This window comes from Eretmochelys imbricata, chromosome 5 (genome assembly GCF_965152235.1).
Source record: "Eretmochelys imbricata isolate rEreImb1 chromosome 5, rEreImb1.hap1, whole genome shotgun sequence".
NCBI lineage: Eukaryota > Metazoa > Chordata > Testudines > Cheloniidae > Eretmochelys > Eretmochelys imbricata.
In genome coordinates, this window is record NC_135576.1 from 33,504,855 (window position 1) to 33,518,540 (window position 13,686).

The window sequence follows — 13,686 nt, forward strand, 5'->3', positions numbered from 1 at the left end:
TGTGTGGCTGGGGGACAGGCTAGTGGGGTGGGGTGTGCTTGGAAGGACTGGTTAGAGAGGTGGGGAATCTGGAAGGGCAGTTAGTGTGTGAGGGTGTTTGGAGGGGTAGGTACGTGTGTGGTTGGGGGGACAGTTTAGTGGGGTGGGGTGTTTGGAGGGCCAGGTTTGTGTGTGGGGTGGGACAGGTTAGTGGGGTGGGGTGTTTGGAGGGCTGGTTAGTGTGCAGTGGTGGGCAGGTTAGTGGGTCGAGGTGTCTGGTGAGGGGACAGGTTACTGGGTTGGGGTGTGTTTGGAGGAGCAGATTGGTGTGTTTTGGGGGGACAGGTTAGTGGGTCGGGGTGTTGGAAGGGCAGGTTGGTGAGGGGCGGACTGTACTGTGCAGGGGATGGTGCCCACTTCCCGATGGCGGGTGTTTGCCCCGGGCCGCAGGTGCTGCCTCTCAGGCTGAGCATTACTAGACTCCCGGTTCGCAGCCCCGGAGCTAGGAGAACAGGCGGGGTTGGGCGGGGGCGGAGCAGCTGCGCAATGTGACCCAGATCCGCTCCCAGCAGCCGCTCAACCTTTCTCTCTTCCTCCAGCCGCTGTGGAGCAGCGGTCACGGTGCAGCGCTTGGAGCCGGCACTGCCCCGGGTCTGAGTCCTTGGCCCTTCCCTGAGCGCTGCTCCCCGGCAGGACCTCGCTGTGCAGGAATTATGGAGCCCGGCGGCGTGTGGCTCTCTCTGCTCCTCCTCAGCCAAGGTAGGTTTCCCTACGGGTTTGCTGGAGAAGTTGGGGGGGGGGGGTCTCTGTTAACCTCATAAAGATCACTGCCTGCTGTTGAGAATGGACATTGCACCTTGCGGCGCCTGGAGCCCCGCGACCACCTCCAAAGGGGGTAGCCTGGCATGGGACATAATTGCTTCCTCTAGATGAACTTCCCAGAAACCCCAAGTGGCCATGCAGCCTGCTGCTGTGCTAGACTCTACTCAGTCCAGGCACAGAAGCTGCAGAGAAGGGTGAGGGGTGGGAAGGGATTTTAGACTAACTTCCACCTGCTGCACAAAACTAGCCACTGGGTGAGTAGAACCAGGAAAGGTGCTGAAATACTGACCCTCTGCAGCAGCAGCAGCAGCTTTATTCCACCACTGAAATTATGGAATCTTCCCACTTCAAGGCTCCCTGCCCCCCCAAAGAAGCTCTAATGTACTCTGAGTTCCCTCTTAATCTCTTTCATTTGGCTGCCCTCTGAGAATAAAATGTTGTGGTGACTGTTTTTAGAGAAGGGACAACACAAGGAGACTCCTAATCAAGGCTGGAATGGTAAATATTTAAGAAGCAGGAACTGTCCATTCCTTCAGCATTTTCTTTATATACTATCCCAAGTGACTGAAAACTCATTTATAAACTACTGGTAAAATATATCCATGTTATTCTTGCCTTTCGCAAGTGACACGAATCTATATTTTTCAAGCTATCAGATGAAATCCTGGACAAGCTGATTAGCATCCAATGTAATTTGCACTACAGGAGGTCATGACTAATTTTCTGCATAAATTTACACATTTTAAATGGAAGCATGATGCTCTTTATTATGGATTCTGTTCTTAAAATCTTTAAATCCCTCTAACTTTGCCTCCACCCTCTGGGGTCTGTCCATAGGAAATTTTAACACCCTTCTTCTATTCTTGGATGACTGAGTGACCATTATGTATATTTTCATGGGAACTGTAAGCCATGACATTCACTTCTCATAAAATTCCTCCCAAACACTTTAAGTTTAAATATTACTGTATGCTTTCATGTATCTTAAATTGGCAAGTCTATTAAAGAAGAGCCACAGAAACTGAGTTTTTACCTGTGAGGTGTTCCAGCTTGTTCTTTCAGTAACTATGGGAAACATGGTGGAATGTGTGGCTGGAGGGTATGAAATCAGAAACAAAAATGTTAACCTGTGGTGAGATTTATGGTATACAACCAATCCTGTAATATTATAATGAGAGAACTTCTTAAAGCATCAAAGTGTGAAACGCCCACTCTGCATTTTTGTCTAATCCATCCTTTATCCTCCTGGTCACAGTGACTGCATACCAGGGGGATAAATATGTCCACTAATTCACGGTGTAAAAGATCTGGGACTAGGGATATTCTGAAGAATGGTGTTTAAGGGGGTGGATAGCAACTAATTATGCGAGCAGGTTTCCCCTGTATGTAAGAGGGTGTATATTAACTAATTCATATTGCCTAAGCAAAGTATTAATTCTTATGGTTCATATCTGCTGTAATTTCAGTTTGAAATTTATCCTGAGAACTAAAAACTCATGTAACTGCTGAACTAATGCTTTCTAAGGGTCTCTTCCTGGTGCTATTGAACTCAGTAGCAGAACTCCCACTGACTGAGACAGCATTCTCCCTTGGCTTAAGTGATGTAAGACCAAAGACGCATATTCTTCTCTCAGTAAAACTGATGTGTATCCAGAATAATTTCATTGTCTTTAAGGGAGTTACTCTCAGTTTACACTGGTATAGTTGAGAGACAAGGTGGATGAGGTAATATTTTTTAGTAGACCAACTTTTGTTGGTGAAAGAGATTACACAGCTCTTCCTCCCCTACACAACTGACAGAAGAGAAGGGCAGTTAAGCCCCTGTTTCTGCAAATATTAACTTCTCATATTTGAATAGTCCCATTGAAATCAATGACTTTACTTTTATGAACAGTCCTAAGCCTTTATATAAATGCTTGTGGAATTGGGTCTAGCGGATTGGGGGGCAGGTTACTGAAGGGCTGTATGTTTGGGAGTAAATGGGAGGGGGGGAACACCCTGCAGTAGGGTGGGCTTATTTATTTGGAGGGAAGAATGGAGGAATCATTACAATCCCTGTTGTGTTCAATCAGATGTCTCCACTGGATCATACTATAAATAGGCTGGAAAACACTCCCAGTGAATGTGCAGTGTGTTTGGTTTGGGCTTGATTATGTATATATTTTTAATATCCACATTATCAGTGCCATCTCTTCTAGAACACAGGGGCTCTTGCTTGCTTTGTTGCAAGCTAAGCAGTAATATAAAGGTTGTGCTTATTGTGGGTTGTAGATTGTGCCTTCTTTTATGTTTGGAAACTGCTTAGCACATTTGGGTGCTGCAGACATAAATAATACTTATGTAAAGCCATCCCTTTTGATATTATATTCTTATATGCCAACCTACCACCTTCATTATATTTTACCAAAATAATCATATTTGGTTGACAGTAGCAGATTGTTTTTTAGCTTATTAGAAATGAATAATTTATTATAGGCAGAACTGGTAGTATTGCATATTATTAAGGTTGCCTGACACTTTCGATTATAAGAGTCTGTTTTTGGTTACCTATAACTTTGCCAAACTTTAACTGTTTGGGATGAAATTTTCCATGCTGGGTCTGCCTTAGGCTAAAGTTCTTGGAAAAGTTCAGGCTAAATAGTTCAGCTGTTTCTGAGAATAAGGCTAGTAAAATATGTTCTTTTGCCAATGTTAAAAATATTCTGGAGACCTTTTCTTTGGAAAAAGTATAGTGTGCCCAATACTTGGAAGCAGGGACTTGAAATTTGGCAAGGAGTGGCCTTTGTGTGAGTGCTTGGCTTTTTGCTGTACCTGTCAATATCTGCCCAAATGTGGCCAGGTTAGAAACCTCTGAAAAGTCATCATTCACTCATACTCAGGAGAGAGACTTAGATTTTAGCAGCCAAATTTCCTGAAGATTGTGTCATCACTGACCATATGCCAGCCCAGGGCCCAGCAGGATATACAGCTGCTGCAACTGCAGGGAGCTTTCCCTGGGTCACAGTAGCTGTGCTTGTGGCAAGTTAGTTCCCCTGCTCTCAGTTCAGGTGCCCAATCTCCCCCTCCTCAGTGATTCTCTCCACCCTGCCGCCGCCAGCTGTGCCCAGGCAGCATGGAGGAGGAAGCTGCCTCATTTGAATGGATATGAGGTGGACCAGAAGGGGGTTAAGAGGAGTAGATGACTTGAGGCCAGTGAGGGAGAGACAGATCAGATGAGGATCTATCCAACAGGTGGAAACTGGGATTGACTGGGCAAGGAGACTGGTTACAAGGAATTGCAGGATTGGGAAGGAATTGGGAATGGCTAAGGAAGGAACTTGGGACTGGAAGTGGTGGTGGGGGAGAGTGGGACAGGCTGGCCAGTGAGACTGGGACTAGGATGAGATGCCTGAAAAGTAGGTGAGAAAAATGGCACCAGGATGAGGGGCCAAAGGTGGTGAAGAGACCAGACTGGGAGAAGGCCTGGTTGGAAGAGAGAAGTCAGAAGAGTCTGCTCACTAGAGCACATGACTCTCCAGAGCCTGGAATGGAACCCAAGCTTTCTGGGTCTCACTGTTCTTCTGGTGTCAGCAAATATCTGTGAAACCCACTGGCAAAGTGTCCCATCCCCTTGTAGGGGGATTTTGTAGCAAAATAAACTGTTGTCAGGACCCCTGCCTCATTTGTTGCAAAAGTTGGAAGGTCTGTACCTATTTTGGTTGCCTAAGCCCGCCCATAGCTAAAAGGCCCTTCCCCTTATCTGAGTGCCTATATGATACAGGGCAAGTCAATTAAACAAAACTTTTCATGGTTGGCCAGTGTTCTTCATTTTATGGGTGCCTAACTTGAAACTATGTAGTCTAATTTGCAGAAGTGCTGAGCAATCACAGCAGCATCTGACCTCAATGGGAGCTATACTGTGAATATATAAAGTGCTATATAATACTACATTCTCTGAAAAATCAGGTTCTATACATCTCAAATTGGGCAACGAAAATTGGTGGATACTTTTGACCTTTATTTTGACCTTTAGTTCCCCATCTGTAGAATGGGGATAATAAAAGCCCCTCACCTCATAAGGATGTTGTGAAAATAAATTTATTATTATTTGTGAATCACCCAGTACTATTGTGCTGAGCGTCATAGTTTAACTCATGAAGAAATTAATATATTTTTTGTTTTCAGAGTCTGGTTTGAATAGTGTGCAGTAAACAAGGCACAGGGCTACACACTGAATAATGGAGAGAAACAAAAATATTTAGTGAACACTTTCCAGAGGTAGATTACACTTTTGTGAGGCCCTGGGCCAGAGGAAGTGAGGGCCTCTTTCCACCCTCCCTTTGGCCTGCAGTCCCCCGCTACCCTTCCTTCCCCCATTGCTCCTACTGGGGAAATGGGGTTAGGGTGCCGGGGCTTCCCCTGCCCCACCCCCCCACCTGGCACTCCTACCAGGGAGCAGGGTCGGGGAGCAGGAGCAGGGCAAACCCCCGCACTCAGATCCCACTCCCCAGGAGGAACATGAAGGAGGTTGGAGCTTGGGGGCACCCATTTTTTCTGGGTCCCGCCAGTTGGCTGCGACTCCTGGGCACAGGCCCTGTTGGCCCAGTGGCTAATCCGCCACTGACACTGACTGTTCTGTGCATGGAATGAGGCATGGAATGGGGTCCTGTGGGAAAATGTGATTGTGTAATTAAAGGCTGTATCATAATGCATATGCACAAAGTGGCTGAACTAAGGTTGCACAGACAACTTTAATTCAGGCATTTCTTAATTTTGGAATATGTGACTTTGCAAACCTAATAGGATTTTTTTTAGAATAGTTTTGTGTGTGTAATGTTAATTAGAATGGGCCAAAGGTAGAACTGTTCGTGTAAATGCCTCCCATTCCAAATGTTGAGTGTTGGATTATTAAAATGGGAGTCTGATCTGAACCTTTGTGAAACCAAAGTCGCTACTGATTTTACCTGTCTCTGATTCTTAAAAGATTTTGTCTGTTTGTAAAAGCAATATTACAAATAGTTTCTTATGAGCTTTTATTTTTACAATATTTTACAATTAAGTAGGGCTTATTTCATAATGAGCTACAGAAGGCCTGTATTTTACAAATGATATTTATAATATTTGTAAAATATAAAGTAAACATTTTTATAAAGTACACAATGAATTATTCATAGTTCTAAACCAATTAACAATATTTATTTCTACATAACTTGGACACTAAATATAGGATGCATTGACTTACTCTTGAAGTATCTGGTTGTGGTACAGTTTTCAAACAATAATTTGCTTTTTAAGTATTGAGAAGTTTTGGTATTTAATAAAAGCAGTACACTAAATAGTCAGATATTCCTTATAGTCTTCCTGTGTGTGTTGGCCGCTACTCAATATCCATTATATTTTTTCATTGTCAGTTGTTTTAAATGAAAGAAAATATTTTTTTCACATGACTAGGTGTTTGTGAGAGCTACGATGTAAACCTGCTCATGCATGTGATGAATGTGCAAACAAATGGGTATTAAATACTGAACTTTTTGGAATAGTGAAGATAGAAGGGGGCTTATGTATTTTTAAAAGAGTAAACCAAGCTATGAGAGCTGGTAGAAATTTTGAACATTCATAATCCAGTGTTGTCATTTTCATTTAAAGGTTTCCTTTGTTAGGCTTTGAACAGGTCCGTTCCCATTTCCATGGTTACCAACTCAAAATGCAGGCAGGACACAAGCTGGATTCTGATCAGAATGGTTCATGCAGTTGCATACCAACACATGCCGTCCGGTTGTTTTAGGACATTTTCACCAGCAGTTTTAAAGTTTCTTCACAAAGTGATCACTAGCCCCATGTTGCCTACTTGTTTTAGGATTTCAGGCCTGGTAAAGTGAGAGAAATAATGAGCAAGATAAACTTGTTTTAGTGTTAAATAAAAATAGCTGTGGGATTCCCATTCAAATGAGTCAAGGACACTGGAGAAGCTACTCAATCTTAAGTTTTCATTTCTACAAAAAGCATAACAGAGAAGGATCTTTGTTTACAAGCCTTAAAGGTAAGGAGTGGCACTTGGCTGTATTATATAATAGTTTGAACATGCCTCTTTGTGTAGCACACTTATTCATGACACTGGAGAAAAGGAATGAAGTGAAAATTAATGTGAACAAATAACATCATGCTACACTGGATGAATGGCAGTCTGTCTATATTTTCTGTATATGCACATCACTTTAAAGCTATTTGATGTAGCATTCTACCCACTCTTATTTTATGAGGTGATGATGAATTTTCACAACACCCAGTTAAGCCAGTGGAAGCTGTGTATGCTCAGTCTCTCTGAAAGATCAGGCCAGGAGTTCTGTCGATAAGTTTTAAAATTATTTAAGTATTATTAGAGTGAGCAATTGTTATCCTGGATAGAGGACTTAGTCTTCCCAGCAATCAAAAATATTATTCAGAAACTGGGTTTGTTTTCATTTTCCCCTGAAGAGCTATACTCTTTTAATAAGAATGCAAATTCTGGGTAAAAAGTAACCCTTAAAAGGGGAACTACTTAGGCAAAGAAATAAGATAATATTTAAACAGATGAACTTTTTGAGTGCTATAATGGAACACTCGGGGCATAACACAATGGCACCCGCATAGCTATATAGATTAATGTCCTATATTATTTTGTCCTATTCAAATCAATGGGCAACCACCGTAGTGGGATTCTCTTGCCACTTCTCTGCCTCATTTTGTCTTTTTACTCATCTTTCCCAGTTCAGCACTCTTTATTCCTTAAGAAAGAAATGTCCTGTATTAAATAAACCACCCCACCTCCCTGGTTATGTGACTGATGTTTTCCAACTGACCATAGACAATAAAGAATTGTCCTTGATAACCACCAATTGCCCATGGAGGCTGTATTTCCTGATGGTGTGAGAAGGGCTGCACAGCCACTCCTGGAAGTTGGGACTCAGAGGATGGTTAAATGCACTTGCTCATTTTCCCCAAGGGATTTCATCTTTGGGGATGGGGCTATGACAGGGTTCCACTGAACCCTCCTACTATCCACTATGTATGTGACACCAGCAAGGGATGTAATACAGCCATTTATGTTGGGATGTTCACTATCTTGATGACACAAAACTCTGGAAATGGAGACTGGACAGTTTTCACTAGTGGAGTATCTGGCCCCATGACTCTCTCTTTTTTGGCTAACCCATTATGGACTGTCTGGTTAGTCAGTGTTTTAATTTGAATGAGAGAGAGTAAACAAAAACTCAGCCCAAACAAGACTGAGGTAGTGCTCATGGATACATACAGGCAATCACAAACAAGGAACTTTTTGGTGACTTATTTGTGCTTCTGATTCAAGAAGTATGCTGGGACAGATGTCAGACTTTAATTGCAGAATCTATTAAGACTGGTATTCAGTAACGTACATGCCCAACTTTAAGCTCCTGAGTGGTCCTGTTGTAGGGTGACCAGATGTCCCGATTTTATAGGGACAGTTCCTATTTTTGGGTCTTTTTCTTATATAGGCTCCTATTATCCCTCCCACCCCCATCTCAATTTTTCACACTTGCTGTCTGGTCACCCTATCATGTTGACTTCAGTGAGACTACTTGCATGATTAAAATTAGGCAAATACTTGAGTACCAGGCTGAATCAGGACCTAGTAGTATAGTGAACTGCTGTATCTTGTAATAGCCAAACCATCTTTTACAGTGATGTGCTACCATAAATGAAGAAAGATGGGGGGGAAAAAAGTTCCCTTCGTAAAATTTTGTTGGAGCAGGCTTAAGCATAATATGTTATCATTCATTGTGTAGTATTGTAATAAGAAGTTACAAAATAACATTGTAGTAGAAGATTTATATGAGTTACAGAGAAACTGGAAAATGTTCCCTTGCATGTATCAAGGTGTCTGCAGTTTCAATTTCAAGATCAGCAAAATAGTAAGTATTTAACAAAGGAAGTTGCACAATATCCTCAACATTTTAGTGTTGGGTGTTTTTTGTAAAGCTAGCTGACACCTGTTCATGCTCTTATCTGTAAATGGTTTTAAGGTACTGTGAGCAATGTTTCAATTTAGTCAACAAAGGAGTGGCATAGTAAGGTACTCTGGACCGTTGTTGTTAAATTGCCACTTTGCGCAATGTTCCCAAGTACATATTAGAGGTGCTATGTAGAGCTGAGGTGAATTTTGGATAGTATATTCAAATTTGGTTGAAATTTGGAACACTAAAATTCAGATAACCATTCAAAATTTAAAATAACATTGCTCAGTTAGTTAGGTTAGTTGTCTAAGTGTGCCCACTAAAAAGGGGTACAGTGTAGATATGTTTGATATTTAGATATGCCTGAAATTTGAATAGATGAAATTGGTTTTTGCTAATCTGAATCAAAATATTGTAAAGTCTGTGACATTTTATCTAAACAAAATTCTGCCTCCTTGCCTAGCTTTATCGTTAAGAAATGTGATGGGGGAAAGGCCAGATGGCTATAGGAAAGTAGTAAGAAACAGGTATGTTAGCCCCAGGCTAAACAAATCGCTGTTACCATGGTAACCAAATGGCAGTTGCTCCAGGTTAATCAAGACACCTGGAGCCAATTAAGATCCTTCCAGAAAGCAGTGGAGACAGCTAGGTTGATTGGGACACCTGAAGCCAATCAGGGGCTGGTTGAAACTAGTTAAAAACCTCCCTGTTAGTCAGGTGGGGGTGCATGTCAGGAGCTGTGGGAGGAAGTTATGCTGGTGGAGAGACTGAGCAGTACACACCATATCAGGCACAAGGAAGGAGGCCCTGAGATAAGGGTGAAGTGGAGCTTGGGGAAGTGGGGGCTGCTATGGGGAGGTAGCCAAGGGAATTGTATGCGTCCTGTTTCTAAAAGGTCAGCTACCATAGCTGATACTATTAGGGTCCCTGGGCTTGAGCCCGGAGTAGAGCCCCTTTGCCCTCCTGATTAATCACTGAGACTGGGAGACAACAGAGACTGTGCAAGGGAGGATAGCTTCTCCTCCCCTCCCTCACTGGCTTATGATGAAAATGGCTCAGTAGGCTGTCACCCTTTGCTCTAGAGAGAGAAGGGCTGTGTGGAGGGTCACAGGGAGCCTCTGAGGCTAGCAAAATCTGCCAGGAAGTGCAGGACCCACGGAGACAAGGACAGAGCTTTGTCACAGAAAGAATAAACAACAAATAGAGAGCAAAAACGGTAACATTGCTAATGATAGTGTCCTTTTGTATTCTTGCTAGTGATAGATACTCTTTCGAGGCTGTGTCTGACATTCCTTCTGTTTCACTCTCTCTACTGCTATCCATCTGTCACTGTGAGATGTGACAGTTTGCCAGGTGGCAGCTCACCGTACTGGAGTTGCCCACTAAAGCTTATATCCTGATAGTCATTGTGAAACTGTTTCTATCGGAAGTTGATTGTAGAAATGATCGCAATGGAGTTTGCGCTTCTAAAGACAAACAGAGGTTGATCTGTTATCTTGGCAGAAAATATGTACCCAGAAAACAGTTAAGTGTCAGTGACCCAAAAAAAGGGTACAATGGCACTATTTTACAAACAGAACTTACAAAGATGTCGCTGGAATTAGGGTGCCACCAGGCCACAGACATCTGGACATACCAGAATCGTATGTATACGTTTAACCGTACATTAAGTCTCTTTCAAATCTGATGCATATGAAATTTTCTAGAAACTGCCCTTTTCCAAATACAGTGTTACTCTGTGTTTTGTACAGCATTCTAGATTAAATGAACAGAGATGTTGTATTGACTTGAATTGGTGAGGAGGAAGGTAGAGAATTTGTTTTACTGATTTTGTTATTACTTATAGAGTTGCCAACTTCCTACTTGCACAAAACCGAACACCCTTGCTCTGCCCCCTGCCCTGCCCCTTCTCCAAGGCCCCGCCCCTGCTCGCTCCATGCCCCCTCCCTCCATTGCTCAGTCTCCCCACCGTCACTCACTCATTTTCACCAGGCTGGCTCACGGGGCTGGGATGCGGGAGGGGGTGAGGGCTCCGGCTGGGAGTGCGGGCTCTGGGGTGGGGCCAGGGATGAGGGGTTTAGGGTGCAGGCAGGGGCTCTGGGCTGGAACTGAGGGGTTCAGAGGGCCGGAAGGGGATCAGGGCTGGGGTAGGGGGTTGGGGTGCAGTGGGGGTGAGGGGTTTGAGGTGCAGGAGGGTGCTCCGGGCTGGGATTGAGAGGTTCAGAGGATGGGAGGAGGATCAGGGCTGGAGGTTGGGGCCTGGGCAGGGGTGCAGGCTCTGGGCAGCGCTTACTTCAAGCAGCTCCTGGGAAACAGCAGCATGTCCCTTCTCCAGCTCCTATGCGGAGGTGCGGTCAGGTGGTTTTACACACTGCCCCGTCTGTAGGCGCCACCCCTGTAGCTCCCATTGACCACATTTCCTGGCCAATGGGGGGTGGGGGGGGACAGCATGTGGAGACACCTGGCTGCCCCTATGCATAGGAGCCGGAGAGGGGACATGCCGCTGCTTCCTGGGAGCCGCATGGCGTGGATGCTAGCAGGGACTCCATGCCGCCAACTGGACAGTCAACAGCCCAGTCAGCGCTGGGATCCCTTTTCGACCGGCTGTTCCAGTCAAAAACCGGACCCCTGGTCACCGTAATTGCACACTGCCTTGTGCTGGAAACATTGTCAGTACTTATCCACTACTGTGCTCACTGGTTGAACTTTACAGTGCACTTCTTCACTGAAGTGTACTGGCACTTGCAGAATATATAGGAATAAAAGAGTCTTCTTAAAGGATGCTTTTTATAAAGGATGTTTTAATTTCTAAGATCATTAGACAGGGACTGCTTCTTCTTAATATCTGGACAGTGCCTAGCAAATTGTTGTTACTACTGGAAACAAAAGGTTAAATAATAGCTCTGCCGACTATTGTGCTACACATGCTCATGACTACTTGTCACGGAGTGTGCGGGAGTCAGGGCCCTGCACCCCCCACTTCCTGCGATTCACTGTGACTCTCAGCCAGGCAGTAAAACAGAAGGTTTATTAGATGACAGGAACACAGTCCAAAACCAAGCTTGTAGGTACAGAAAACAGGACCCCTCAGACAGGTCCATCTTGGGGGGTAGGGAGCCCAGACCCCAGTTCTGGGCCTCCCACCATTTCCCTGGCCAACTCCAAACTGAAGCCCCCTCCAGCCCCTCCTCTGGCCTTTGTCTGTTTCCCGGGCCAGCAGGTCACCTGATCTTTGTTCTCCAACACCATCAGTTGGCACTTTGCAAGGGAGGAGCCCAGGCCATCAGTTGCCAGGAGACAGGGTGTCAGCCATTCTCTGTGCAACCAGCATCACACCTGCCTAGGGCTCTGCAACAATCACACAGCCTTATCCCACCACCTAGATACTTAAGAAATGCAAAGGGGAAACTGAGGTGCACACACACCGTATTCAGAGAAAACATTAAGAACATTCCCACTTGGTCACACTACTTAAAAGGTTTTCTCATAACACTAAGTCTCAGGCTGCTGGTGACAAATCAGCCAATAATGCTGTTCTTGTCTCTCTGAGGACATAATCTTTCTGTTTGTGTGCAGCCCAAATAGCCAAACTTCATGCTGGCTAGTTCTGTGGAAGCTGAAACAAGGGGTGGGGCAGGGAAAGGAATCCTTTCCAAACTCTGACTTTTGAGTGATAATGGAGCTGCTTTCCTGCCACTTTCTCACTGCACACCACACCACTCTGCACAGTGTGAGGAATTGCTGGATTCATGTATACATCAGCTCTTTTTCTAATCCTAGGCCTGATCTACACTGCGAAGTTTTGCTGGCAGGTGTCAACTAGGAGTGTGAAAAAATTGCACCCCCTAAATGGCATAGCTATCCTGGCAGAACTGCTGGTGTAAATGCAACTAGGCTGATAGCAGTGTGTTTCTGTTGGCATAGCTAATGTCGGTCAGTGAGGTGGTGTAGCTATGCCAGCAGAACTTCCGTCAGTGTATGCTGAGTCTCCACTAGGAAGGTCAGTTGGTATAACTATACCAGCCAAATCTCTGTAGTGTAGACAAGTTTCTAGACCTTTACTGTGCTTTTTGTCAAAGTAGATGAGCACCCTTAAACCCCAGTATAGCAGTATAGACAGAATCCCTTCAGAGGTACGTTCATGGATGTCAGACAGTTCCCACCTGCTGGGTGGGCTGCTGGTATCTTGCCAACTTGTGGTGCAGCAATACCCACAAAGGGACATCCTTGGCAGCAGAGGAGGGCACAGAACTTAATGAATGAAAAATCTGGAAAACATTCTACTTAAATTAGAAACAATTTTGTTGCTATACTACATTTTCTCTTTGTCTCTGCTCTTCTTTGTTGCTGAGGTTATTTTAAAAATATCATCACTTTTCCCCCTCAAGTTCTAATCTAGCCAAGTAAGAAATAAGTTGAAGGGAAGTAAGTCATGTTGGTTTTGGTATGATGATATGTTTCCCTTGTGTTGCCTTCATAAAAATCGTGCTGCTCTTCCTATAGGAGGAGATATTACTAGTTAAAGGAAGGTTAGTAGACAGTATTAATTATAGAGAATGTGTGCAGAATCCGCTGGAGTGAATGCCTCATGAGAAGTCAATTTTTTATCACAGGGAAACAGATGAAGTTGGGTTTTTTATTATTGTTTTTGGAGCTGGCAATTTAAATAATTGCATATTTTGAGGTTGTGGGGCTTGTTAATGCTGCAGTTCTCTTAATCTCTCTGTAGTTCCATTTGGGAGAAACTAGGGTCACCTAGACTGGACATTCCAAGCATTCTGTAGTTGTTCCGGGCTAAACGGAGAGGAGAGAGTTTCCAAGGCAGTTTAGTAAAATGCAATTTGTGTGGCATTCCAGAAGAGTAATTTATTCTTACTTGAATTAATAATAGACAGGATAGTGAAATCAAATGGATTTGAATGCTTGCACTTTTTGT

At 44.0% G+C, this 13,686-nt stretch overlaps 1 protein-coding gene across 1 annotated transcript in view; it reads left to right on the forward strand.

Annotated features, from left to right (window-relative positions):
- The first annotated feature begins 594 nt into the window (after nucleotides 1-594).
- ITGA2 (integrin subunit alpha 2) overlaps nucleotides 595-13,686 on the forward strand; it is an 83,159-nt gene continuing 70,067 nt past the window's right edge. Inside the window, exon 1 of the mRNA XM_077816834.1 lies at nucleotides 595-738. Coding sequence (XP_077672960.1) covers nucleotides 693-738 — 46 coding nt within the window. The 5' untranslated portion in view covers nucleotides 595-692. The remainder of the gene's footprint in view (nucleotides 739-13,686) is intronic.